The sequence below is a fragment of the Verticillium dahliae genome, genomic scaffold (assembly GCF_000150675.1).
Source record: "Verticillium dahliae VdLs.17 supercont1.35 genomic scaffold, whole genome shotgun sequence".
NCBI lineage: Eukaryota > Fungi > Ascomycota > Sordariomycetes > Glomerellales > Plectosphaerellaceae > Verticillium > Verticillium dahliae.
The window spans coordinates 84,549-109,969 of record NW_009276963.1 but is presented as its reverse complement, the minus strand read 5'-3'; the positions used below and the strand labels follow the sequence as shown (position 1 = coordinate 109,969).

Genomic DNA, 25,421 nt, shown 5'->3' with positions numbered 1-25,421 from the left:
GATCTCTTGGAGCCTCAAATGCTGCCCGAGAAAGAGTGAAAATGTCACAGGGGGTCGTAATTGGATGAGACAGTCGCATCGAGCGAGCGCTTTTGCTGGCACCGGGCTGACATGAGACGGGAGAAACGCCGTCGATTATCCGATGTGAGAGGCGGACGTCAGGTGCAATGCGCCAAGCTTCTTTTCGGATCGTCAGCACGCCTGGAAAAGCTCGGGTCGTTGCTTGATGTGGCAGCAAACCTGCTTTGCTGCGTTAGATTCCTACAGGCGATGAAACGGAAGGATTGAGGTGCTCGGTGCCCATGTGTTTTGTAGCGGGCGATGTTGCGTATTTGCTTGTCGCTCTCGTCTCATACAGGAGCGCAGTTGAGCGCCCTCATTCGAAAGGACTGGATTGGTTCCTCCAATCATGTTTGGTGCTCCCGAAACACGCCTCTCCTTTGAAGCAGGGCATTGTCGAGTAAAACGAATCGCAATTGAAGAAATGTGAGTTGACGAACGTGGGACGTCGCGAAATCGGTGATCAGGCGGTGGAGTCTGTGGTCTTTGGACTTTCTTCTCAGCATGATGACCCATCACGGGCGAACGACCGAGAGCCTCGGGAAGTTCTGATTGACTTTGCAACACCTGACGACGGCGCCGAGCGGCATGGCAAGGCCACCGAATGTCGCCAAACGTAACCAGCGTTTGGCCTTCTCGCCACCCGGGATTGCCAGGCACAAGGCACGGCCGACCGACGATCCCTCCCAACCAAATCAAAGCCGACATGTGAAAACCCATATCTGAGCCTACAACGGCCCAGCAACGGGGGACCCGAAATAAATTTGGAAAGATGCGCGCGGAATTCGCCTCGTCTTCCGACCCTCTAGGGGGCCTCCACCACGGACGGCACTGCCGATCCACGGCACCAATCAATTTGATTGTCCCGAAAGAGGCTCCTATAAGCTCACCCTCGGTTCATAGACATGCCTGTGAAAAGCCCAGGCTTCAGTTGTCGGCGCCAAAAGGTCATCAGGTAGGTAGGGGGACAAAGAACAGGTAGGAGGTCATCGGTCAATTGGCGCATGAGCTGCCTCGGCCAGCGAAGATTCGATGCCTCGCCAGCCCGACCGAGGAGCAACACAGCACTGGCGCTTGCCTGACTGCATTCGATGGTGCTCAACCCCTGCCCTTTTCGTTGGGCGACCTTGCCCTCTACAGCAGGCGGTCAGCCGTTCTGCCCATTACCCCCCTCCTGCGTCATGGGTGCCGTTCCACTGAAGCTCAACGCCTGTGACGGCGACTCGATAGCGGGCGGGCCGTTTGGAGGGAGGGTCCCAGTCTCGTGCTTGCGCTGGTTGCGCCGAGGACGCCTGGCTGGAGCAAGCCACGACACTACCTGTACTGAGCACACTCCTCACCAAACGGCAAGACCCCTATATTGATCTTTCCTTCAGCTCGTGGCGATACTTGTCTACCTACCAGATCAGTGCCTTACGCCAGGTTCCCCCGCCTTCACCTCCACACTCAACCCTCCCTCTGCCGGCCCTGCTTATAACGGCGGCCATCCTCTCTCCATCACGCCAACGCCTTGTAATACCACATGCTTCTTCGCCTCTCCTCGATATCCCTCCGCACATCATCACTCGCAAGAGCAACTGGCCGACGTACTCGCCCTCTCCGCATAATCACCCGTCGAGCCTATACAACCACCAACAACATGGCGACGCTCGGCCTCGACACTACGAAGAAGCACAAGGTGACCGTTGTCGGTTCCGGCAACTGGTAAGTACAGCCTGCCTTTTCATGATGCCCACGAGCCTTATCTGACGTACCGCCAGGGGCTCTACCATTTCCAAAATCGTTGCCGAGAACACCAAGGCGTTCCCCGATATCTTCGAGGAGGAGGTCCAGATGTGGGTGTACGAGGAAGATGTCACTCTGTCCGAAGACTCTCCCTACTACGACTCGGCCACGGGTTCCTCGCCGCAAAAGCTTACTCACATTATCAACACACACCACGAGAACACGAAGTACTTGCCTGGGGTCCGTCTGCCGACAAACCTGATTGCAAACCCCTCGGTCGTCGACGCCGCCCGCGACGCTACAATTCTCATATTCAACCTGCCCCACCAGTTCATCGGCAAAGTCTGCGATCAGCTGCGCGGCAATATTCTCCCCTTTGCTCGTGGCATCTCCTGCATCAAGGGTGTCAATGTCTCAGACGACGGTGTCTCCCTCTTCTCCGAATGGATCGGTGACGGTCTTGGCATTTATGTTGGCGCCCTGTCTGGCGCCAACATTGCTTCCGAGATTGCTGCCGAGAAGTGGTCAGAGACGACTATCGCATATGACCCGCCTCCAATGGACAACTCGCGCGTGCCTACCCCGCGCGCGACCTCGCGGACCGCATCGCCCGGCCCTGCCTCGCCCGGCCCTGCCTCGCCGACAGTCGCCCAGCAAGCTGCCAACGGCGCCAACAAGATTATCGCCGGCCTCCAGGCTATGACGCCTGTTTCACTGCACCACAAGGATGCCCGCGGCCGCGCGTCCAAAACGAAGCTCACGCCCTTCCCGGCTACCTATCCACCCCTCGACCACGAGACGTTCAAGCAGCTCTTCCACCGCCCCTACTTCCATGTGCGTATGGTCTCCGACGTTGCTGGTGTGTCCCTCGGTGGTGCCCTGAAGAACATCGTCGCTCTGGCCGCCGGCTTCGTCGACGGCCGCGGCTGGGGTGACAACGCCAAGGCTGCCATCATGCGCATCGGCCTCCTCGAGATGGTTGCCTTTGGCCAGGCCTTCTTCGGCCAAACAGTCCGTCCCGCCACCTTCACAGAGGAGTCTGCCGGCGTCGCCGATCTCATTACTTCGTGCAGCGGCGGCCGTAACTTCCGTTGCGCTCGCAAGGCCGTCCTCGAGGGTCTCACCGTGCAGGAGGTTGAGGAGCGCGAGCTCAATGGACAGAAGCTGCAGGGCACGAGCACAGCCGCCGAGGTGAACAGCTTCCTCAAGGCCCGCGGGCTCGAGAAGGAGTATCCCCTCTTCACTGCTGTTCACGAGATCCTCGAAGGCCGCAACAGCGTGGACGACATTCCTCAGTTGGTGTCCGATAACTAAGGGGATACGTCGCGGGTGTGCGGAGGTAATACATCAGTGATGCATGTGATAGATGACGGCGCAGACGGGCGGCAAGATTCCGCTCCAGGGTCTCTCAATGTGGCGAGCAAAGAGTCAGGTACGAAAGAGGCGTTCGGCTCAGAGGGGCAAGAGGGGGCAGATCAAAGTTAAGGGTTAGTTGATATCCAGAATTGAATGCATAATGGTTTCGGTGTTCTACTTCCTGTTGTCTGGATCATTAATTGTTGGTTCATTGCGCTGATATGCCTGCCTATTTTACACCAGGCACCATAGGCCTTTAGGCTTGCCACCGATGAACTTGGTGCATGCTGCAAAACGTTACTCTATTCGATGTTGCTATGGAATTTATCATACTCCTAAACATCGCCTGACCCAAGTCGTTTAGTCTTGCAACTCACCCTCTCCAGACCCCAGCCCCCCTTGGTGCTCGCCGGCGCCAAATACGATGCGGCAGCACAATGCTAGCCATCCTCCACTTTTGGCCATTGAACCCTTGCTGATCACGTCTTTGGGCAGCTCCCCGATGCCAGTTCAACTTGATTCACCTCGAAGCTCCCAGGTGTGTCCAATTATCGGTCCCCTGAATGACGACCCGGAACAAGCCTTTCTGGACAGAACGTCGTGCAAGCCGTTCAAAGGGGGCTTTCGGTGTCCGTTCTGGAAAACTCGGGGCCTCCACCGATGACCAGTTCTGCAGATTCGTTTGCTTCGGAACTGGACTCCAACTTTGTGGTCGCATCATCCCAGTCACGAGATTCCTTCTTGCCCGACACGAAGACTAGGCGCATGTAATACCGGTTGTCTTTGGCGTTGATAGCGTACCTGGTCATTTGAATCAGGGCATCGATCTGCTCGTCGTTGAGACCACGAAGGGCGAACTTGGTGCGGTCAATGTGGGAGATGTAGCTGTGAAGGACCTGGCGAAAGAGGGCTCCGGCCACTTGTCTCTTCACCCAGCTCTGGGTTGGACGTTAGCTGGGAAGGTGTTCGATATTCTTTTTAAGATGATGAAACTCACCATGTCCTGTTGTTGGCCAATAGGGACCAATTGGGTCATAACCTCAACTTCGGTGAAACCGGCGGCACCAAGCGCATCTACCAGGTCCTCCACAGGATGAACAGTCTTGAGATCCGGCAGAGTCTCCTTGCAGAGAAGTCGGAAGAAAATATTCAGCGGATGGTCAAAGTTCTCCGGCTCGTCTCGCTTCCGGACTATGGGTTCGAACGCTTGAATTTCAAGATAACCCCCGTCGTTGAGGGCCCTATGTATCACATCGTTAATTCAGACCTACTTTCGAAAGGAACAGATGTAGAACCCACGAGTAGCAACTATCAAGGAGATAGTTCCGGTCTGTGACTTGAGCGATAGCGTGGCTGACCCGTATCATGTCCACCAGGTTGTCCGATTTGGCGCGAGATCCGACCGGAGGGCCATGGACAATGTTCATGTCGACGAAGTGAAGGTTCGGTGGCATAGACGTAGGCTCTATCGTGAGCAGGTCGTCGTACCTATCCCCTGCGTATATATCCGTCCCGAGACGTCCACATTTTCCGGCGACTGAAACCATGTTAGCACCATCATAGAGCAACCGCTGTGGATGCTGATACAAACCGTCAGAGGCCCAGACGCCGCTCCCCGCGCCCAAGTCGAGGAATCTCTTTGAGGCAGGTTCGATGAGAGACAAACAAGGTTGGCTATATAGCTTCATCTGCAAAGTATGACGTGTATTCTCGGACGAGGTCCTGGCGTAGACGAATTTGAGGTTGTCTTCGTCAAGGCGTCCTATGAGGTCGCCAGGAAGCCCAAGGCCAAATGTGGCCAAGCCAATAGAGCCAGGGATTCTGAGCAGAACTTTGAAGTAGTTCATGTGCCTCTTGTAGGCAATGACTCCCGGGCCTTGTGAAATCTTGCGAGGGAAAGAGCAATACGATGAGGCGCCCTGGTTCATGGAGTGCAGAAAGTCAGTTTCACTGCAAATGGCGGACTCAAGTGGTAAACAGACGTGCAGGTGGCTTACCAGTCCCTTCACGGTAGTTGAGGTAGACGAAATCGATCCCTCCTCTGAAGAAGTGGCGGGAGAAGACGGCGATCTCGCTGCTGGTGCAATCACCTCATTTCCGTTGGGCGTGTGACTGCTGTTGGTGGTGCAAGGCTTGTCGTAGAAGGGAGCCGGTTTATCTTGGGTGACAGGATTCCGCGTGTCACTCGTTTTCTGTCGCTTGGCCGAAGGAACTTCTTTGTTATTGCCGTCTCGCATCTTGACTACTGTTTTGTGTGTCCGCTTTTGCTTACGGGCACGCGGTTCCAGCTCTTGCATTCGATGGGCGGACTGATAAAGAGCGAATCTCAGGAGGGATTCTGGGTCAGACATGTGGGTTGCCGGTAAACGTCTTTGCGGTCATGGATGATTGTATGGTAAATGGAGGAGAAGGATTGAAAGGTAGGACGAGGGCGGAGGCCAAGCAGACAGCAGACGACTTTTGAGAAGTATGCACAAGTATGATGGCGTGAATGGTTGTTTGAGCACAGCGTCGCGGTAAAGACAATTTTAGTACAGGCAACAACTCTGTCTCTCCGGCGGCAGGCACAAGAGCTCTTTCCAGTGCCCGCCAGAATAGAGGCGATGCCGTGTCCTGGTCGTTGCTTGGATCGAAGGCAACTGCTCAAGGAGCTCTGAAGGAAGGAGCCATAACCTGGGTACCTAAGCTAGGAATCTCCATCAAGGGACCTTGTGTCATCCCATTCTGGATTTATGTACGCATATTCACCTCTGATAATTAAGAGCTGCCTACCTACATGAGAAGAACTTGGTGGCCGAGCGATCAGGCTGCACTGGATCAGTGATCGTTACCCTCCTTCCCCTCGCCTGAGGCCTACGATGTTGGAGAACACTGATGCAGTGGACGGGTTACAGCAGGCGTCTGTCTGCATGCGTCAAAAGAGCATCAGCAGTTTGCGACGAGACTTTCGAGCATCAGCAATTTCCGTATCGCAAAACTTGCAACACATACCGCTGGATGCCATGTATTGTGATCTGTCCGGTTCAATATTCCTATACCTGAGATGGTGTCACTCGAGAGACCTGATCGCGCTCAGCTCAGGGTGCCAAGTCACGCGATACCTTGCCGTCTTGAGAGTTGAGATGGACGGGCCATAAAGCACGCCAGAGCTCTCACGAGCCTACGAGCGCATGACGGGTAAGACGGCAGTGGCCTCGAAGATCTCGAAAATGGGACGAAGACACACACGCGCAGAGCCGACGGCTCGCAATGGTGCGACGTTCGACATGTCGAGATAGAGTGCCTTACATAAGGCTGGCGGGCAGGCCGCGGGCCAATTGCCAAGCCAGAGAGATGCGGGATGCGGCAGCTTAAGAGCTAGGTAATGTACCTACATGGTACGTAGGCACGGTAGGGGACACAGGGGCGCGCCCCGCGCCAGCCCCCATTGGCAGTGTGACCCCCCCTGCTTCTTACACTCACCAATGGTCGACCCCAATCCCTCCACGCGCACGTTGGTCCTCTTTACAAAGCACGACGATCCATGCATCCTGCTACCCCTCGGTCATTCACAAGTTTCCTCTCGCTTTTCCGATCGCCATCAGGGCTCATCAGGGCCTTCGAAATGCTTCCAGGAACGGTCTAGATCCTCGACTCACGCACCCTGGCCGCCGGGATGAGTGCCCAAAGCTACTCGACTCCGTGGCCATCAACGTGCGTCCGCCCATGGCGCGGTTGTCCATGATAAAAGGGCTCATGCTCTCCCGTGCAGCAACATGGCCGTTGTTGCCTTGCCACGCCACTTTCCCCGAGCTCGAATTGCCAGCCATCATGGGTTTGAAGCCTCTCGCTTTTACCGCGGCCTTCGTTGCCCTCGCCACCCAGCCCTGGCTGTCAGCTGCCGTCGAGCTCCAACTCAATGTGACGGCCTACACGTCCGGTCTCGTAGAGTCGGACGCCACGGCTGTCTACTACTCCGAGTCACAGCCCTTGCTCATCAGCAACGATGGCGGTGCCTCGACCGGTGGCTTCCACACCTGGGACCTCGACGGCGATGCACCTCTGCAAGCACTAAAGAGCGTGAACACCGGCAGGACCAAGCTTGTGGCGACTGTCCACGATGTTGGTGGCAGAGATATTCTCGTGTCAATCCCAGCGACTACCTCCATCCTCAGTGCGTATGAACTTCCGTCGCTGAAGGAGCTCGATGATGCCCGTTTTGGCGCTCTCGGAGATTGGTCGGCCTTGTGCTCCTGGAAGGCTCCCAGCGCCAACAACTACGTCTACCTCTTTGGCAAGAGCTCAGGTCACCAGTACTTGGTCCGCGAAGCTGGAGAGTCTGTTGAGTTTGTGGAGGTATAGTTTGGCTACCTTATGCTAGCTGTCCTGGATCCATGCTGATGCTGCCAGGTCCAATCCTTCGACGTTCCCACGGAGTTCGCTGGATGCGCGGTTTCCAGCAAGCAATCCAAGTTGATCCTGACACCGAATGACGGTGACGAAATTCACCAAATAGATCTTGCTGAATCGACTTCTACCCCTGAGCTCTCTGTCCTTGGTAAGACCGAGAACACAGCTACAGGCATAGCCGTATACACATCTTCGGGGACTGATGCCGATTATCTCTTTATCGCGCAGGAGAGCACTGTTGCTGTTTACCGCTATCCATTTGAACTTGTCGGTACACTGGCCCTGACGGGCCTCGAGGACATTGAGGTCGAAGGCATTAGCCTTTACCAGGCCGCTACCTCCAAGTACCCCCTTGGCGCGCTAGGCTTTGCGGCCGAGGCCGACAATTTTGAAGGTTTCGGCCTCAGTTCGCTCGAAAACATCTGGGAAGGCCTCGGTGTCGAGCCCAACACTGAGTATGATCCACGAGCTCTTCTCGGCTGCCGGAAGCGGGATCCCATCTGCGACGCTTGTTCCAACAACGGTTTCTGCACAGCGAATTCTACTGCGTGCACATGTTTCTCTGGCTTTGCCGACACCAGCTGCAACGACTTTACATGCCAAGACAACTGCTCTGGTCATGGAACCTGCGTTGGCCCCAACGTTTGCCAATGTGAGAAGGGCTGGGGTGGTCTGCACTGCTCCTTTCTGCTCGTCGAGCCGGCCTTTGAGACGGAAGCGAACGGCAACGATGGTGACGATCCGGCCATTTGGATTTCCCCTGATTCTCCTGAGAAATCCCGCATCATCACAACGACCAAGTCTGAGGCTGGTGCTGGCTTGGGAGTCTTCGACCTGGAAGGCAAGCTCCTTCAAATCTTCCCCGCTGGCCAGCCGAACAATGTTGATGTCATCTACAACTTTAACCTTGGCAATAGAACCGTTGATCTCGCTTATGCAGCATGCCGTGCTGATGATACCCTCTGGTAAGATCCTGGATAAGGCGCCCAGCAGTATACAGTGTATGCCGAGCTAACCAACAACAGTTTGTTTGAGATCACGGCCGATGGTGTCCTGAAGGACATAGCTGGTAGCAGCCAGACCGCCAAGGTTGAGGACGGCCTGTACGGTTCGTGTGTCTACCGCTCTCGCAAGACTGGCAAGCAATATCTCTTTGTCAATGAAAAGACGGCACGGTACATGCAATACGAGCTCACTGCTTCTGCCAATGGAACCCTCGAGACGACACTTGTGCGGGAGTTCCAGGGCGGCTCGGGCGGTCAGGTTGAAGGGTGTGTCTCTGATGAGGAAAATGGATGGGTGTGGATTGGCGAAGAACCATCAGCCCTCTGGCGGTATGATGCGGAACCCGACTCGGAACCGACCGGCATTCGTGTCGCATACGTCGGCGACGGTCTTCTCTGGGGAGATGTCGAAGGCGTCACCTTGGTATTCGGCAAGACGCCAGAAGAAGGCTACCTTTTCGTGTCTTCCCAGGGTGTCAGCGCCTACAATGTCTATCGCCGCGCCAGCCCTCACGAGTACGTCATGACTTTCACCCTCGTTGACTCGGCGGACGGCCAGATCGACCACGTTTCAAACACCGACAGTCTTGCCGCTGTTGGCGCCAACTTGGGCCTAGGCTTCCCTCATGGTCTGCTCGTTGTGCACGATGACACGAATGAGCTGCCAGGTGGAGGAGCCGATGTCCAAGCCAGTTATAAGGTTGTTGGCCTGGATAAAATCCTCGGCGCAGAGCCGTTCAAGGGGCTGAACCTACTTGACGGCATCGACCCGAAGTGGGATCCTCGGGCTTGAGCGGGCTGATCGCCACCATTCGGGTAGTATCACATACTACCTTGATCGTCTTTCTTCTGGCGCTGCCTGTCGCAAAACATTTGCGATACTTGAGGATCCCGATGTGATGAATAAGGCATTGGCCTGGTGCGGCCTCTGGAACTTCAGACATGGAAACCTTTCACTGGCAGCCACTAGAAGTAGTAGCGGCATGGTTTCCCTTCAAGAACCCCATGAGTGTCCGAGATTGTTCGAAATCATTGCCGACTATGCTGTATTCCTTTTGATGCTTGTTCGGAGATCTCGGGCCGCGTTGGTAATGCCATTGCGGCCGCCCTCACAGTGGACCGCTGCAGGCCAGATCAGGGTGTCATCTCACCATTACCTCGAGTTGAATCTCCTAGGCATGTGTTTTCTCGGTCAGGAGATGGTCTGAATTGTAGTTCAATGTGATAAACTGACGTCCTCCCCTGTTCCAACCTTAATGCCGCCCTGTGGGACCCGGCTGTAACCATACCAAGTGCCCTGGCATGTCTCGGTACTCATGTCGTTTTGCGCACTTGGTAATGTTGGTGGTATCCGCCTGGGGCTTCCAGTCACCTGATGCCAGGTGGCCTGTGCCCTGGCACCTCCCATAGCTTAGTTCCAGGCACCCTCCTGCCCTAGAGAATAGCTTCCGAATACAACACTCCTTTCTTCTTCTAGACCTCCAACAGGTAATCACATCAAGGTACAGAGACGCTACTCCACTTCAGCTGTCAGGGCCAATCTTGAATAGAGCCGCAGTGGCGGTCCGAGTGGGGAGAGCCAATCACCACCTGGGGTCTTTTCCTATTCAAGGGCTCAATAGAGACTCGATCGGGTATTGAATAAGAGACTTGGGGACACTGAGTACATGCTTGCACACCTTCGGGGTCAAACGATTAAGCAAGCTGTCATCATATTTGTTTCTTGAGCCAAGTTCGCGCCAATTAGACCCTTTGTCAGGAAAGTGCGTAACGGGCGACCCCTGACTTTCACACTTGTCATCTAAGGAGGCGCCGTGTAGCGGCCCGCGAGAGCTTCAATGCTATCCGATCAGAAGAAAGATGGCGTTCGACGGCTTTGTCCGCAAAGGCAGTCGGAGTGGTTCGCATGGACTGGAATTTCACAACGGATCGCCCAAAGAAGTCCTGAATAAGCCTTGCGCTATTCAGACAGCACACCGAAGGTGTGTCCACAAGTGATATCTGCCTTTGGTTTGCGAATCAGCCTTTGAACCAACGCAACCCGTGATGTCGGTTCGTTTGCTTCGCGATAGCCTCGATCTTTGGAGCAATCTTGACTTTCTTTTGTGCGCGTGTGATAGAGGCGTCGCCTTCCAAGGCAAGAGTCGCTGATGGATGTTCTGGCCCAGCGTAGTGTGCCTACCTTGGCGCTCGATACTCGTGGCCGCCAACTCCAGGCTCTCGTTATTGGGCTATTGAGATGAACAACCGACCCAGGTCAATAAAGTACAACTGCCTCAACATGAATTATAAAGATGTTGCTCAGATCGCCCCCAAGACCAGATAATATTCTCTCTTCACTCGTCCCCGCTCCAACATCATTGAGCCAAAGGTCATCAGCCAACCTTGAGACAAGCAAATCTTCCAAGAACATCGAGTCCACCGCCACACGTTCACTACCCCTCAAACAAACCGAGTTGATCCAACCCGTTCCCCTACCCAAACCTCAAAATGAAGTTCCTCCTCTACGCGGCCGTCGTCGCCGCCGTCGCCAACGCTGCAGCGCTCCCCTTCGCCGAGCCCGGCAAGCCATGCCCCCGACCTGGCCAGGGCTGCTGGAAGGCCAAGCGTGCCCCCGAGCCCATCGCCATGCCCGAGCCTGAGGCCGTTGCCGAGGCCGAGCCTGGCAAGCCATGCCCCCGACCTGGACAGGGCTGCTGGAAGGCCAAGCGTGCCCCCGAGCCCATTGCCATGCCCGAGCCTGAGGCCGTTGCCGAGGCCGAGCCTGACAAGCCATGCCCCCGACCTGGCCAGGGCTGCTGGAAGAACAAGAAGCGCACGCCCGAGCCCGTCGCCAGGCCCGAGCCCGAGCCCGAGGCTGTGGCTGAGGCTGACCCTCAGAAGCCCTGCCCCCGACCTGGACAGGGCTGCTGGAAGAACAAGAAGCGCGCGCCCGAGCCCGTCGCCATGCCCGAGCCCGAGCCTGAGGCCGTTGCCGAGGCCGAGCCCGACAAGCCATGCCCCCGTCCTGGACAGGGCTGCTGGAAGAACAAGAAGCGCACGCCCGAGCCCGTCGCCATGCCCGAGCCAGAGCCTGAGGCTGTTGCTGAGGCTGACCCCCAGAAGCCCTGCCCCCGACCTGGACAGGGTTGCTGGAAGAACAAGCGCAGCGCCGAGCCTGAGTTCGTCGCCAGCGAGTGTACGTCCTTTCTCTGCCGTCTGATGTCCAAGTGAATGAACACCGCCGTCGCCCGCAGGGCCACAAGCAGCGGTTGATAGGTTGATCAGTCACGCTGATGCTGGTATGAACAGAAAAACTAGGCACGTTTCCAACATGGATCTGACCCGGACGGACATCTCGTTGAGAGCACCAGGTAAGTAGCTACCCTGTTAACACGGAATCTCAGCTCGTTTGCTGACCAAACCAGAAACTTCCAGGATTCTGACAGGTGTTCGGTTCATGGCCTTGAGGGTCAGGGGAGGAGGAGGAGGAAGGCAATAATCCAAGAGGAGCTCACAGGAAAAAAAAAACTCGACAGAAAACCATCGGCCCATGAAGCACCTCAAACGCGGGAGGAAACGCAGTAGAGCACCACATTTTCACTTCTTCAAGCCGAATGCGACGGGACTCTTGAGGAAGCAAGGAAACAGACAACTCATCTGCATCCTGGCCTTTGCCCGCCGCATTTCAGCTCTTTCATTTCCACATGGCGGGTTTTGTTTCGTCAGGCAACTTGACGCCGCTCTTTTCGAGGATGTATGTATCCCATAGTCGATAGCTCTTGTATTGTATAATCGTGCGGCCGAATGACAGACCGTGTTCCGCCACTGGTGCTGATGTGCTGCCGGCTCGTCATAAGGATATCTCATGTCAAGATGTGGTGAATCGCAGGAGGCAGATGTTGCAGCACAACAAGGAGATGAAGTCGTTCGATCCCCAGACGCTTGCTTAGCACGTGATCTTGTGGGTCCTCTGCTTGTCGCGCAAAGTAGCATCATTGGCCATGGTGCAACCTCGCACAGTTGGGACGTGGCTGTGGTCCAGTCTCGAAACCATGATGGGTGGCTTGGTAACGATAGTGGTACTGGTTTAATGCTGTGAGGCTGTCATAAAGTAGACCATCTCATCACGAGGGCTTAGTTACCAGCCCGCCTCATGCACATCGAGATGCAGATATGTACGTTCAATCATTGCGATCCTTCCCATGTGCCAAAAGGCAGGTAAAGCACCGCACCCAAGATTGTTCGGTTTCCTCTCCATTCTGTATTCCCAGAGTTCAATGGTCGTGGGCTCAGCAGAGCGAACCTCGCATCAAGTTTGCATGGAAATCTGAATGTGATTTTTGCGTTGTTCATATTTGAATGGAGAGAGGAAAGGAAAACTGAAAAAGCCTGGCTGCCATGAGGAAGTTTTGTAGGTGCTGCAGCGGGGTTCAGAATCTTTGATAGCCAATCAAGGCTTTCAAATTCCTAGCGAATCAAACATGCGGCTCATCCTCGGCAGAAGACGAGCGACCCTGGCGTGCCTGGCTGGACTCAAGTGGGACCTCCCCGCGACCACATGTTCCGGTTCCTGGATGCCATCATCGCGGTCCTGCGCCCGACAAACTTACCCGTGACAGTTATTCTTGAGAACAGAACAATAGAACGCCATGGCGGTCCCGACAACAATGGCCTCTGTAGCGCTGCCGAGGTTTCTGCTGCCGAAGCTCAGCTGGAACACGTCCGCGAAAACATCTCGTTCTCTTTTGATCCCCGCGATCCAGTCTACGGCACCGTGGCAATCACAAACCACTTCATTTCACACTTTCGGACAGACGCCACAATGCAGGAGAGCCGGCTCCCTGCCATACCCTGCACCAAATTCTCCCATGTTTCGGAAAACTTTCCACACGACGCCAGCAAGGCAGCGTGACCATCACTTTGACACCCTGAAGTTTGTCCAACGGCTCAAGGGCGAGGGCTTCACGGAGGAGCAAGCTGCTGCCATGATGAAGGTGCTCAACGATGTCATCGAAGAGAGGTTTGCCTAACTTGATCTTTCCCTCCTTTCCGCATCGCTTGCTGACTGATGATCCCAGCATCCAAAATCTTACCCGCACAATGGTCCTTCGCGAAGACGCCGCCAAGGCCACTTATACCCAGAAAGTCGACTTCGCCAAGCTACGCTCCGAGCTCCTCTCCGCTGACAGCACCGAATCGAGTACCACGCGTGCCGCCCACGAGCGCCTGTCCAACGACATCACCAAGCTGAGCAGCCGTCTGCGTGACGAGATCGGCCGTACGCAAGCCAGTGTGCGCCTCGACCTCAACCTCGAGAAGGGACGCATCCGAGAGGAAGCTGTGGGGCAGGAGTTGAAGATCAAGGAGACGGAGACCAAGATCGAACAGGAGGTGGCCGCGCTGCGGGAGAAGCTAGAGCAGGTCAAGTTCCAGACGCTGCAGTGGCTGATGGGCGTGTGTACTGGTTCTGCGGCGCTGCTGCTGGGTGCCTGGCGCTTGCTGATGTAACCAAACCACCAGAAATCTGTACATGTCCACGAGCATAATCCACTTTGTATCAAGAGCCGGCAAATCTGAGTGCTTGCGACTGTCATGTACCCGGGCATGTCTATGAGGCGTGAGCGCCTTCTTCACGGCCCCCTCGATGTTTTGAGCAGTATGCTTGGAGCTGACAGCTAACACGAGGAATTTGTGAGGCAACCTCGACATCGGCTTCTTTTGTCTCTTTTTGTGAAAGTCCAGCGAAATCGCCCACGGTTGAACCAACCGGCACGCTTGACATCCCCAGTGCAGGCGTTCTTCATGACGCTTCACAGAGAATGAGATGGAGCGAGGAGGTGCATGTCGGCAACTTCTTTATCGAGCCCGCTCAAGAAGGATGAGATGGCTCCAGGATTCTCAATACCATTCTAATTTTATCCTCTCGTGCTTGGAGCGGTCAATCATGATTCTTTTCGGCGTGGTATGTCGTCATGATGCACTTTACGAGGAAGAGCCGATCTTGCTCCAGACACCCTGAGCCTTCGCCATACGAACTTATCAACCACAGCGGCAAACATCTTTGAAATATGATTCGTAAAGGTCTTGGGCAGGTCGTAGTCAAGTCACAATTGCAAGGTCAGTAACGTGTTGAGAGAAGGTTGCTGCGATGTGCAGGGATGCCAAATTCGCTTGCTCTAGTGCTGGAAAGAAGGCTTCCACATCACGAGCTACCTACCTAGGTACCTTACCTACCTAGGTACCTTACCTACCTTACCTACCTACCTACCTAGGTAGGTAGGTACGTACTACACCTCTCAACCTCTGACGCAAGCAGCCGGTGATTCATTCAAGCACATATAGTGTAAAAATATATGGCCTGCAGTATGTGAGTAGATTCCTCACAGCCTCAGTTGGCTCCCAGTCCAGGCACTGCAGTCGCGCCTATCAGGCCTACCAAGACTTGTGAGTGCCCTGACCAGGCTTGCCAGGTAACATCTGAACACCCCCTGAGACATCTTCATCTACACCCAGATCGGCTAGGCCCCAAACTTATCCCGCAGCTCCAGACGCTCAGATCGAGCCAGAAGCACTGATGGGTCCCACGTGACCGGTACCACTTGACCCACCCGAGCACCAGGCAGAGAGCAAGCTGACTGGCACCTGCACCCTGCTGCCCCTGCCCGTCGCGAATGCAAGTGAACAGGTATTTGCACCTTACGTATCCTTACCTTGGTCCATCCCGATCTCAACCCAAACAAAACTCTCCACCCATCAACCGCCCACGACTTCCCACGTTTGCCCTCCAGATTGCCATCTCTGAGAGTTGCATCCTTGACGCGAACACGCCTCTCCGTCTTTTTGCTTCCCGCCCTTTTGCGTCGCCTGTATAATTGCTCGGTTCGCGCCCCCAACAGGACAGCTCGCGACGAAGCTCCCCTTTCTTCTCCTATCCTGGTTCCGATCCTAATCTCGCCAACAATCGTCCAACCTTGACACGCCACAAAAGACCGGAATCTTGTCACAACCGCGACCGCCAGCTGTGCGTCAGATTCTTCCAACAGCTTGTCCGTCACAATCGCCGTCATGGCGGCCCTTCCGATCAGGTTCGAGGAGCTCGTTCAGCTCAAGAGCGTCGGCGTGGAGGACTCGTCCATCACTTTCAACTCCTGCGTAAGCATCCCTCACCTCATTCGGCCCAATGCTGCTACTGCGCCTTGTGACATGCCCTCTGACCCTGTCCGATGCAGACACTCGAATCAGATGCCTATGTTTGTATCCGAGAACAGAAGGGTGACGCCTCGCCCGAGGTCGTCATCGTTGACCTCAAGAATGGCAACAATGTCACCCGCCGCCCCATCAAGGCCGACAGCGCCATCATGCACTGGTCACGACAAGTCATCGCCCTGAAAGCGCAATCCAGAACTCTCCAGATCTTCGATCTCGAGCAGAAGCAGAAGCTCAAATCGGCCACGATGAACGAGGACGTCCAGTATTGGAAGTGGGTCACCGAGACCACGCTCGGCCTTGTCACCGAGTCGTCAGTGTTCCACTGGGACGTTTACGACCCGAGCCAGGCCGCCCCCGTCAAGATCTTCGAGCGCAATGCCAACCTCAGTGTAAGTCGCGCTTTTCCTGCCACATGCTGTGCTGCGCCGCACCACTGGTGGGAGGCATCCCTTTGCGTGCACGACTAACTAGTCCCACAGGGATGCCAAATCATCAATTACCGCACAAATGTCGACAACAAGTGGATGGTCGTCGTCGGTATCGCCCAGCGCGAGGGACGCATCGTCGGTGCCATGCAGCTCTACTCCAAAGACCGTGGTATCAGCCAAGCCATCGAGGGTCACGCTGCTGCCTTCGGCACCATCCGGTTGGAGGGTGCCCCAGCAGATACAAAGCTCTTCACATTCTCCGTCAGGACGGCAACCGGCGCGAAGCTTCACGTTGTCGAAGTTGACCACGCCGAGTCGAACCCTGTCTTCCAGAAGAAGGCGGTCGATGTTTACTTCCCACCTGAGGCGACCAACGATTTCCCCGTCGCGATGCAGGTCTCGCAGAAATACGGCGTCATTTTCATGGTTACCAAGTACGGCTTCATCCACGTCTACGATCTCGAGAGCGGCTCTTGCATCTTCATGAACCGTATTTCAAGCGATACCATCTTCACTACCTGCCCTGACAGGGACTCCTCCGGCATCGTCGGGATCAACCGCAAGGGTCAGGTACTCTTCGTGACGATTGACGACAGCAACATCATCTCGTATCTTCTCCAAAACCCTGCCAACACGGAAATGGCGATCAAGATGGCCTCGCGTGCTGGTCTGCCCGGTGCCGATGACCTCTACAAGCGCCAGTTCGAGCAGCTTTTCAACAACGGTAGCTACATGGAAGCCGCCAAGGTCGCTGCCAACTCGCCCCGCGGCTTTCTTCGATCCGCCGAGACCATCGAAAAGTTCAAGCGCCTCCCCCAGCAGCCTGGTTCGATGTCCTTCATTCTACAATACTTTGGCATGCTCCTCGACAAGGGCGCCCTCAATGAGCACGAAACTCTTGAGCTGGCGCAGCCCGTGCTTGCCCAGAACAGGATGAACCTGCTGGAGAAGTGGATGAAGGAGGGCAAGCTGCACAGCTCCGAGCGCCTCGGTGATCTCATCCGCCCCCACGATATCAACACGGCTTTGGCGGTGTACCTGAAGGCCAACGTACCCCAAAAGGTTGTCGCTGGCTTCGCCGAAACGGGCCAGTTCGACAAGATTCTGCCGTACTCGCAACAGGCTGGCTACTCACCAGACTACGTGCAGCTGCTGCAGCACATTGTTCGCATCAACCCCGAGAAGGGCGCCGAGTTTGCCACCTCTCTCGCCAACCACGAGGGCGGCTCGCTTGTAGATATTGCGCGGGTGGTGGACATCTTCCAGTCCCAGGGCATGATCCAGCAAGCTACTGCCTTCCTCTTGGATGCTTTGAAGGAGAACAGCCCGGAGCAGGGCCAGCTGCAGACTCGCCTTCTTGAGATGAACCTGATGAACGCCCCTCAAGTCGCCGATGCCATTCTTGGTAATGAGATGTTCTCCCACTTCGACAAGCCGCGCATCGCCTCCCTCTGTGAGCAGGCCGGCCTTTCGCAGAAGGCTTTGGAACTCTACGAAGACCCCGAAGCCATCAAGCGCGTCGTTGTCAACATCGCGGGCACACCCAACTTCAATCAGGATTGGCTGAATGGCTTCTTCGGCAAGCTCTCTGTGGAACAGTCGCTCGACTGCCTTGATGCCATGATGAAGCACAACATTCGCCAGAACCTGCAGTCCGTAGTGACGATTGCCACCAAATACAGCGACCTCCTGGGACCTGTTCAACTGGTCGATCTCTTTGAGAAGTACAAGACGGCCGAGGGTCTCTTCTACTACCTTGGTAGCGTTGTCAACCTCTCTGAGGAGCCTGATGTTATCTTCAAGTACATTGAGTCTGCCACCAAGATGGGCCAGTTCAATGAGGTCGAGCGCATTTGCCGCGATAACAACTTTTACAACGCCGAGAAGGTCAAGAACTTCCTCAAGGAGGCCAAGCTTCAGGAGCAGCTGCCTCTTATCATCGTCTGCGATCGTTTCAACTTTGTCCACGATCTCGTTCTCTACCTGTACCAGAACCAGCAGTTCCAGTCCATCGAGACGTATGTCCAGCGTGTCAATCCTTCGAGGACCCCTGCCGTCATCGGTGGCCTCCTCGACGTTGACTGCGACGAGGGTATTATCAAGAACCTGCTGTCAACCGTCAACCCGCAGTCGATTCCCATCGACGACTTGGTGCAGGAGGTCGAGTCGCGCAACCGCCTCAAGCTTCTCCTGCCCTTCCTCGAGCAGATGCTCTCTGCCGGTATGGAGCAGCAAGCCGTTTACAACGCGCTGGCCAAGATCTACATTGACTCCAACAACAACCCCGAGAAGTTCCTCAAGGAGAACGACAAGTATGATTCCCTGAGCGTCGGCAAGTACTGTGAGAAACGCGACCCCAACCTCGCCTACATTGCCTACTCCAAGGGTCAGAACGACCTTGAGCTCGTCAACATCACCAATGAGAACTCCATGTACCGTGCTCAGGCCCGCTACCTGTTGGAGAGGTCTGACCGTGAGCTTTGGGACTTTGTCCTCAGCGAGAACAACATTCACCGCCGCTCCGTGATTGACCAGGTTACCTCGACGGCTGTACCCGAATCAACGGATCCCAGCAAGGTTTCTGTGGCTGTTGCCGCCCTGCTTGGCAATGATCTCCCCCTTGAGCTCATCGAGCTTCTTGAGAAGATTGTTCTCGAGCCTTCCCCCTTCAGCGACAACCAGAACCTGCAGAACCTTCTTCTGTTCACGGCTGCCAAGGCCGACAAGAGCAAGGTCATGGACTACATTCACAAGCTGGATGGTTACAGCGCACCCGACATCGCCAATGCCTGTATTGAGGTCGGTTTGCATGAGGAGGCCTTCGAGATCTACAAGAAGACTGGCGATAAGGGGTCGGCTGTCAATGTTCTCGTTGATCACGTCGTGAGCATCGACCGGGCTCAGGCCTTTGCCGAGGAAGTTGACCAGCCAGAGGTCTGGTCTAAGGTTGCCAAAGCTCAGCTTGACGGTGTTCGTGTCAGCGATGCGATTGAGTCGTACATCAAGGCCGATGATCCCAGGAACTACGAGGAGGTTATTGAGACTGCTGTGCACGCTGGAAAGAACGAGGACCTTGTTAAGTACCTCCGCATGGCGCGCAAGACCCTGCGTGAGCCTCCTATTGATACGGCCCTTGCCTTCTGCTACGCTCGCTTGGATCAGCTTAGCGAGCTGGAGGACTTCCTCCGCGGCACTAATGTGGCCAATATTGAGGAATCTGGAGATAAGGCCTACGAAGAGGGTTTCTTCGAGGCTGCCAAGATCTTCTTCACCAGCATCTCGAACTGGGCCAAGCTCGCCACCACGCTGGTCCACCTTGGCGACTACCAGGCCGCTGTTGAGTGCGCCCGCAAGGCCAACAACATTAAGGTCTGGAAACAGGTGCACGAGGCCTGCGTGGAGAAGAAGGAGTTCCGTCTTGCACAGATCTGCGGTCTCAACCTGATTGTCGATGCCGAGCAGCTCACAACACTCGTCAAGCAGTACGAGCGTAACGGTTACTTTGATGAGCTTATCAGCTTGTTGGAGCAGGGCCTTGGCCTCGAGCGCGCTCATATGGGTATGTTCACCGAGCTCGGCATTGCGCTGTCCCGCTACCACCCTGAGCGCCTCATGGAGCACCTCAAGCTCTTCTGGAGCCGCGTCAACATGCCCAAGTTGATCCGCGCATGCGAGGAGGCTACCCTCTGGCCCGAGCTCGTCTTCTGCTACTACCACTACGATGAGTACGACAACGCGGCACTTGCTGTTATTGAGAGGCCCGAGAACTCGTGGGAACACCACCAGTTCAAGGAGATCATCGTCAAGGTAGCCAACTTGGAGATCTACTACCGCGCCATCAAGTTCTACATTGAGCAGCACCCGTCGCTTCTCACCGATCTCCTCCAGGTTCTCACTCCTCGTATTGATGTCAACCGTGTTGTCAAGCTGTTCGAGAAGAACGACGACCTGCCTCTGATCAAGCCTTTCCTCCTCAATGTCCAGACCCAGAACAAGCGTACCGTCAACAACGCCATCAACGACCTGTTGATCGAGGAGGAGGACTACAAGACTCTCCGCGATTCTGTTGAGAACTACGACAACTACGATCCTGTCGATCTTGCCGCCCGCCTCGAGAAGCACGACTTGATCTTTTTCCGCCAGATTGCTGCTAACATCTACCGCAAGAACAAGAGGTGGGAGAAGTCGATCGCGCTGTCCAAGCAAGACAAGCTGTACAAGGACGCCATTGAGACGGCCGCCATTTCTAGCAAGACCGACATTGTGGAGGATCTGCTGCGTTACGTGAGTGTTACTCTGCTTTTGACTTTTGCGTATTTCTCGCTGACAATTTTCTTCTAGTTCGTCGACATTGGTAGCCGCGAGTGCTACGTCGGCATGCTGTACTCTTGCTACGACCTCATCCGCCCTGACCTCGTGCTTGAGATCTCTTGGCGCCACGGCCTCAACGACTTCACCATGCCGTACATGATCAACATGCTGTGCCAGCAGACCAAGGAGCTGGCAACGCTGAAGGCGGACAACGAGGCCCGCAAGGCCAAGGACAAGGAGCAGGAGAAGGACGACACGAACACGCCCATTCTCGGCGGCAACCGCCTTATGATTACTGCCGGTCCCGGCGGCAGCCAGTCGCCCGCGCCTTACGGCCAGACCAATGGCTTCGCCCCTCAGGCGACTGGCTACGGCTTCTAGATGCAGGGTCCAGCCTGGTACTATGTGAGCGGAAGGACACACCCGCATCAGTGGGCATCGTCGGCGACATCGAGGAATGCTGCGGCTCACTGGTATGCCCCTGCAGGTGGTGAAGCACTTGGGCGGCCGCCACGGGCGCTGCAGACGTGCAGTTTGTGCGCTGCACCGTGGTCACAACAAGCGGCCGCAGCAGCAGCACTTGAGGTAGTAGGCCGAGGGAATGAGAGTCTACGTCGGTAGACGAGGGCGCCGGGTTCGCTTTTGGGTGCCTGTAATCCTACATCTTCTTTTATTGCTCGTCCCAGGTTCAGAGTAAGCGGACAGCTAGCATGGGGGATGCACAAGTTGGCCCATCTGGAGACGTAGGGAAAGGAGCATGGAGTAGATTGTGTGTCAGTTGGTATCGTCTGCTATTTTCTTGCAGACATTGTATGATAGTACATTGATGTTATTTCACGCCCGCGTTGTCATTGCTGTCATGGGATGCATGTTGTTCATTAAGCACGCAGTGTGTACCGGGCCATAGCATGTTGTTGAATGATGGTATTCTTAAGAAGAAACGCCGATCCTCATCCTTGTACAGATCAAAACACACATGACACGCTACATACTTGTCAAAGCTACACAAACGACACCAACGACGATTCTCACGACTCAATCTTGGGCTCCGCATCATTGACCTTGACCCACTCGCCATTAAAGGCATTGATCAACCAGTTGCTCAGCTCTGCAGGCGTGTTAGCGGTCGCGCGGGTCTGGCAAGTGCTGGAGGCACAAACGGAGGGGGTCAAAAGGGGGAAGGCGGGGGAACGTACTATCGTACACGATGCGGTTCGCATTGTGAAAGTAGATGCTGTGATCGCTGTCGGGGAAGACGTGGACGTCGTAGTTCTCGACGCCGGCGAGGTCGAGCTCGTCGAGGAGCGTCAGGGTGTTCTGCATGTGGACATTGTCGTCGGCGACGCCGTGCATGACGAGGAAGCGCTCGTTGGCGCCGAGGGCGGTCGTGTTGCTGATGGCCGTCTGCTGGTAGCCGTCGCGGTTGAGGTCCGGGGTGCGCATGTAGCGCTCGGTGTAGATGCTGTCGTAGAAGCGCCAGTCGGTGACGGGGGCGACGGCCATGCCGTAGCGGAAGGTGCGGCCGGCGTCCGTCTCGAGCGTCTTGAGCGTCGCGAAGCCGCCGTAGCTCCAGCCCCAGATGGCGAGGCGGTCGGCGTCGACGTAGCGCTTGGCCGCCCAGTGGCGCGCCGCGGCGATCTGGTCGTGCGCCTCCCACCGTCCGAGCTGGTCGCGGATGAGCACGCGCGCCTTGCGGCCGATGAAGCCCGTGCCGCGGCCGTCGACGGTGACGACGACGTAGCCGAGGGCCGAGGCGACGTACGACTGGAAGTCGACGGCGAACTTCTTGGTGACGGTCTGCGAGCCGGGGCCCGAGTACTGCTGGAAGAGGACGGGGTACTTCTTGTTCTTGTCAAAGTGCGGCGGCCGGCGCTCGACATAGTTGAGCTCAACGTCGTCGACCTTGATTGTGCCGTACTCGAGCACCGGGAGCTCGTGCTTCTTGGCCTGCTGGGTGAGGTCCTTGTTCTCCTCGATGATGCGTTCGTACGACTTGGGGTTCGAGGGAGTGCTGACGACCTTTTGCCAGGGCACCTTGGGGCCCTGGTATGAGAGGAGACCGAAGCCGGCGCCCGAGGAGAAGGACACGTCGTAATAGCTCTCGTGGGTCGTGTCGGTAAAAGGCTTCATGTCGGTGCCGTTGAGGTGCACGCTGTAAATGTGACGCTGAATGGACGACTCCTTGGTCGAGCGGAAGTAGACGAGGTTGTTCTTGAGATCGACCGCGCTCGCACTGCCGTCGACTTCCCAGCCAGGGCCTTCGGTAATGTAGACGGGTTTTGGGTTGTCCATCGGCGTGAAGTAGGCCAGGTGATCGCCATCGTTATGGATGACAGTATCCACGTAGCCATCGTGCGGACGGCCGTTCTTGGCGTCCGCGGGGATGTAGATCACATGCGAGATCTCAAACCAGCCACCATCAATCTTGGCCACGTCTACGTGCTGCACCGTCTTGCCAGTACGGGCCATGATGTCGATGAGGTTGACCTGCAACACATCGCTGACGCGGTTCGTCGTCTTGACGAGGACGTTGCCATCGGCCCACATGACGAAGTTGATGAGCTTGTCCTTCTCGGGAAAGTCGCCGTCAATGTCGACAGTGAAGACATCGCCCTTTTCGACGTCGTAAAAGAGGAGATCGACGACAGGGTTCGGGCTGCCGACCTTGGGATACTTGATCTGCCTGACCTCGGGGTAGTTCTCCTCGCCGACTTGAGGCTCGGCGCCGCTGGGGCGCGAGACAAAGTACTGGATCGGGTACTTGGGGACCTCGGTCTCGTTGGTTCGCAGGAACGCAACGTGCTTGCCGTCGGCAGACCACCACGTGGCGCTGTTGCCGCTGAAGACCTCCTCTTCATAGACCCAGTCGGGGATGCCATAGAAGTACTCGGGGCCTCCGTCGGTGGTGATGGGGATGACCTTGTCGTCAGCGAGCTTCCTGAGGAACAGATTGTTGCTCCTCGTGAAGACGATGGCGTCGCTCTGGGCGTTCCACGTCGCCAGCTGGACCCTCTCCTCGGGGTGGGCGGGGTCGAGAGGCTCGGCAGACTGCGACTCGACGTCAAAGACCCAGTAGAGCGCGGTGAACGAGTGGCGCCAGTTGCGCTGCTTCTGGGTGGCGACGAGGACCTTCTTCTGGTTCTTGCTGGGCCAGGTCTGGAGGATGCTGTGCTGCTGGTCGCCCCAGTAGAACCACGGGTCCTTGATCAGGGTGCGGCTCTCGGCGGCGTCGGGGTGCGCCTCGCCGTCAGCCGAGCCCTGGGACCGGACATCCTCGACGACGAGAAAGTCCTTGCCACGCGCCTCCTGCTCGAGCAGCAGCCCGTCCTCGCCGTCGGGCCCGGGGATCCAGCTGAATGTATGGGACGTGGGTCGCCAGAAGCCCGATTGGACCTGGTCGAGGGTCACGCGCTTGCCCGACTTGCGGTTCGTCGCCGCAGGATCATGGTCAATCTGGCTGCCGTGCTTGTACGATTTGTTGGTCAGGAAGACGACGAGCGAGACGATCCAGGCGGCGACGAAGAAGCCGCCGACGATAAGGAGGACCTTTTTGAGCTTGCGGTCGACGCCTTTGCGCGGTGGTGTGGTCTCTGATGAGGCTCCTAGAAAGGGGCCCGTCTCGGGGTCGTTGATGTCGGACTCTTTGATGGCATCGCTGTTGTCGTCGGTGTAGGCGTGTCGGGCAGCGGAGGGATGCGGTCGGGACGAGGCGTCGTGGTTCTTCTCCGACTCCTCGGCGAGACGGTCGAAGACGAGGCTCGTCGTGGAGGCGCTCGAGACGGAGGATTCGCGAGAGTGACGGCGGTCCAGTGTATCTTGTGTGCGTTTCGGCTCAGACATGGTTGCGACGCTGAGGTTGGCGCGATTCGAGGTGCACGCGTGACCGTGCTGAAGGGTGAGGCAAGTGACTTGGTGGAAAGAAAGGGAGGGGACGCGCAAGTCAGGTCTCGGATTCAGCGATGTCGCGCGAGAGCATTGCGGTCCAAGGCAGATACGCGCCGCTCAGCCTTTCTACGTGTTTGCCGCAGGCGTCTATACAAGCAAGGTCAAATAGAAGCAGGTGAGGGGCTGTCTTTGTTGGATGCTTCCAATCCGGGGTCTCAATAGCTCTCGAGCTGGTAGGTGGGGATTGGAGCTGGAGCTGTCCCCCAGCAGCATATCAACTCCACACCCAGACCCGCCTGCATCAGATGTACTATCACAGCAACGTGGCTCGTTCATCCAAGATGAAAATAAAGGAGACATGACCATCACATGTAAACATCTAGGCTTACTCAAAACTGCCTCGCCTAATACTCTTCCCCGTGCCGCCACCAGCGGCGGGCTTCCCTGCGCTCTGAGAGCCACCCATTCGGAAGCGTGAAGGTCCGACTTGCATCGAATCATGTCCTCTACCAACACTTGCCACCTCTCTGTCTCCGGGTCTCTCTGAGAGGAGAATTCGTACCGCCCCACCCGGAGGCCCAACTGGCATGCAGCCAAAGACAGCAGCGGTTGGCCAGTCTGCTGCAGGACTCCTGCTGCCTCGGTCGACTCAACGCTGCCTACCATGAAACAACGGCGGAAAACGCTCGAGGAAACAGGCGAGTCGGTAAAGCCATGGGCGACCAAGTCCAGCACACATTCTTGCCGTGTCTTTCCAGGATGACGCCGGCGGTGGTCCCGGAAGAACTTGTCAAATGCCGTCACGTCCCATTGCACCACGGACGGGAATCTGTTGGCCTGGAAGTTCTCGTCATGTTTCGCCAGCCAGTCATCGAAGTCCATATGCCGCATGCAAACTTGGGCGAAAGCCTCCAACAATTGATCATCTGCTACATACCTGAACATGTTGTATAAAGAGATGATAGTCGAATCGACCTCGGGATAAAAATGCACCACCAGGAAGCCGAACGTAGCAGGACAGCTCTGAACATATGCAGCCTTCCATTCATGAGTTCCTATCATTCCTGAGCAA

The 25,421-nt window shown here is 56.2% G+C and overlaps 8 protein-coding genes across 8 annotated transcripts; 5 read left to right on the top strand and 3 right to left on the bottom strand.

The window, feature by feature from the left end:
* Positions 1–1,699: 1,699 nt before the first annotated feature.
* Positions 1,700–3,320, top strand: VDAG_10381 (glycerol-3-phosphate dehydrogenase; the record flags this gene model as incomplete). The annotated part of the gene is made up of 2 exons (XM_009659850.1): positions 1,700–1,764; positions 1,821–3,320. 2 exons carry the CDS (start codon positions 1,700–1,702, stop codon positions 3,097–3,099), a joined length of 1,344 nt encoding a protein of 447 aa, XP_009658145.1. The 3' UTR covers positions 3,100–3,320.
* Positions 3,321–3,752: 432 nt separating this feature from the next.
* VDAG_10380 (uncharacterized protein) lies at positions 3,753–5,492 on the bottom strand (the record flags this gene model as incomplete). The annotated part of the gene is made up of 5 exons (XM_009659849.1): positions 3,753–4,079; positions 4,139–4,382; positions 4,441–4,606; positions 4,733–5,060; positions 5,139–5,492. 5 exons carry the CDS (start codon positions 5,490–5,492, stop codon positions 3,753–3,755), a joined length of 1,419 nt encoding a protein of 472 aa, XP_009658144.1.
* Positions 5,493–6,951: 1,459 nt separating this feature from the next.
* On the top strand, positions 6,952–9,327 carry VDAG_10379 (3-phytase; the record flags this gene model as incomplete). The annotated part of the gene is made up of 3 exons (XM_009659848.1): positions 6,952–7,476; positions 7,531–8,495; positions 8,556–9,327. The coding sequence occupies 3 exons, from the start codon at positions 6,952–6,954 to the stop codon at positions 9,325–9,327; spliced, it is 2,262 nt and encodes a 753-aa protein (XP_009658143.1).
* Positions 9,328–11,024: 1,697 nt separating this feature from the next.
* VDAG_10378 (uncharacterized protein) lies at positions 11,025–12,015 on the top strand (the record flags this gene model as incomplete). Its single annotated transcript, XM_009659847.1, has 3 exons — positions 11,025–11,712; positions 11,771–11,887; positions 11,942–12,015. 3 exons carry the CDS (start codon positions 11,025–11,027, stop codon positions 12,013–12,015), a joined length of 879 nt encoding a protein of 292 aa, XP_009658142.1.
* A 1,102-nt stretch (positions 12,016–13,117) lies between these two features.
* On the top strand, positions 13,118–14,398 carry VDAG_10377 (FMP32 protein; the record flags this gene model as incomplete). The annotated part of the gene is made up of 3 exons (XM_009659846.1): positions 13,118–13,536; positions 13,595–13,970; positions 14,333–14,398. The coding sequence occupies exons 1-3, from the start codon at positions 13,385–13,387 to the stop codon at positions 14,396–14,398; spliced, it is 594 nt and encodes a 197-aa protein (XP_009658141.1). The 5' UTR covers positions 13,118–13,384.
* A 1,183-nt stretch (positions 14,399–15,581) lies between these two features.
* VDAG_10376 (clathrin heavy chain) lies at positions 15,582–20,845 on the top strand (the record flags this gene model as incomplete). Its single annotated transcript, XM_009659845.1, has 4 exons — positions 15,582–15,668; positions 15,746–16,114; positions 16,205–20,437; positions 20,495–20,845. The coding sequence occupies 4 exons, from the start codon at positions 15,582–15,584 to the stop codon at positions 20,843–20,845; spliced, it is 5,040 nt and encodes a 1,679-aa protein (XP_009658140.1).
* A 647-nt stretch (positions 20,846–21,492) lies between these two features.
* Positions 21,493–24,304, bottom strand: VDAG_10375 (dipeptidyl aminopeptidase B; the record flags this gene model as incomplete). The annotated part of the gene is made up of 2 exons (XM_009659844.1): positions 21,493–21,572; positions 21,661–24,304. The coding sequence occupies 2 exons, from the start codon at positions 24,302–24,304 to the stop codon at positions 21,493–21,495; spliced, it is 2,724 nt and encodes a 907-aa protein (XP_009658139.1).
* Positions 24,305–24,564: 260 nt separating this feature from the next.
* On the bottom strand, positions 24,565–25,294 carry VDAG_10374 (uncharacterized protein; the record flags this gene model as incomplete). Its single annotated transcript, XM_009659843.1, has 2 exons — positions 24,565–24,599; positions 24,739–25,294. The coding sequence occupies 2 exons, from the start codon at positions 25,292–25,294 to the stop codon at positions 24,565–24,567; spliced, it is 591 nt and encodes a 196-aa protein (XP_009658138.1).
* Positions 25,295–25,421: the final 127 nt, after the last annotated feature.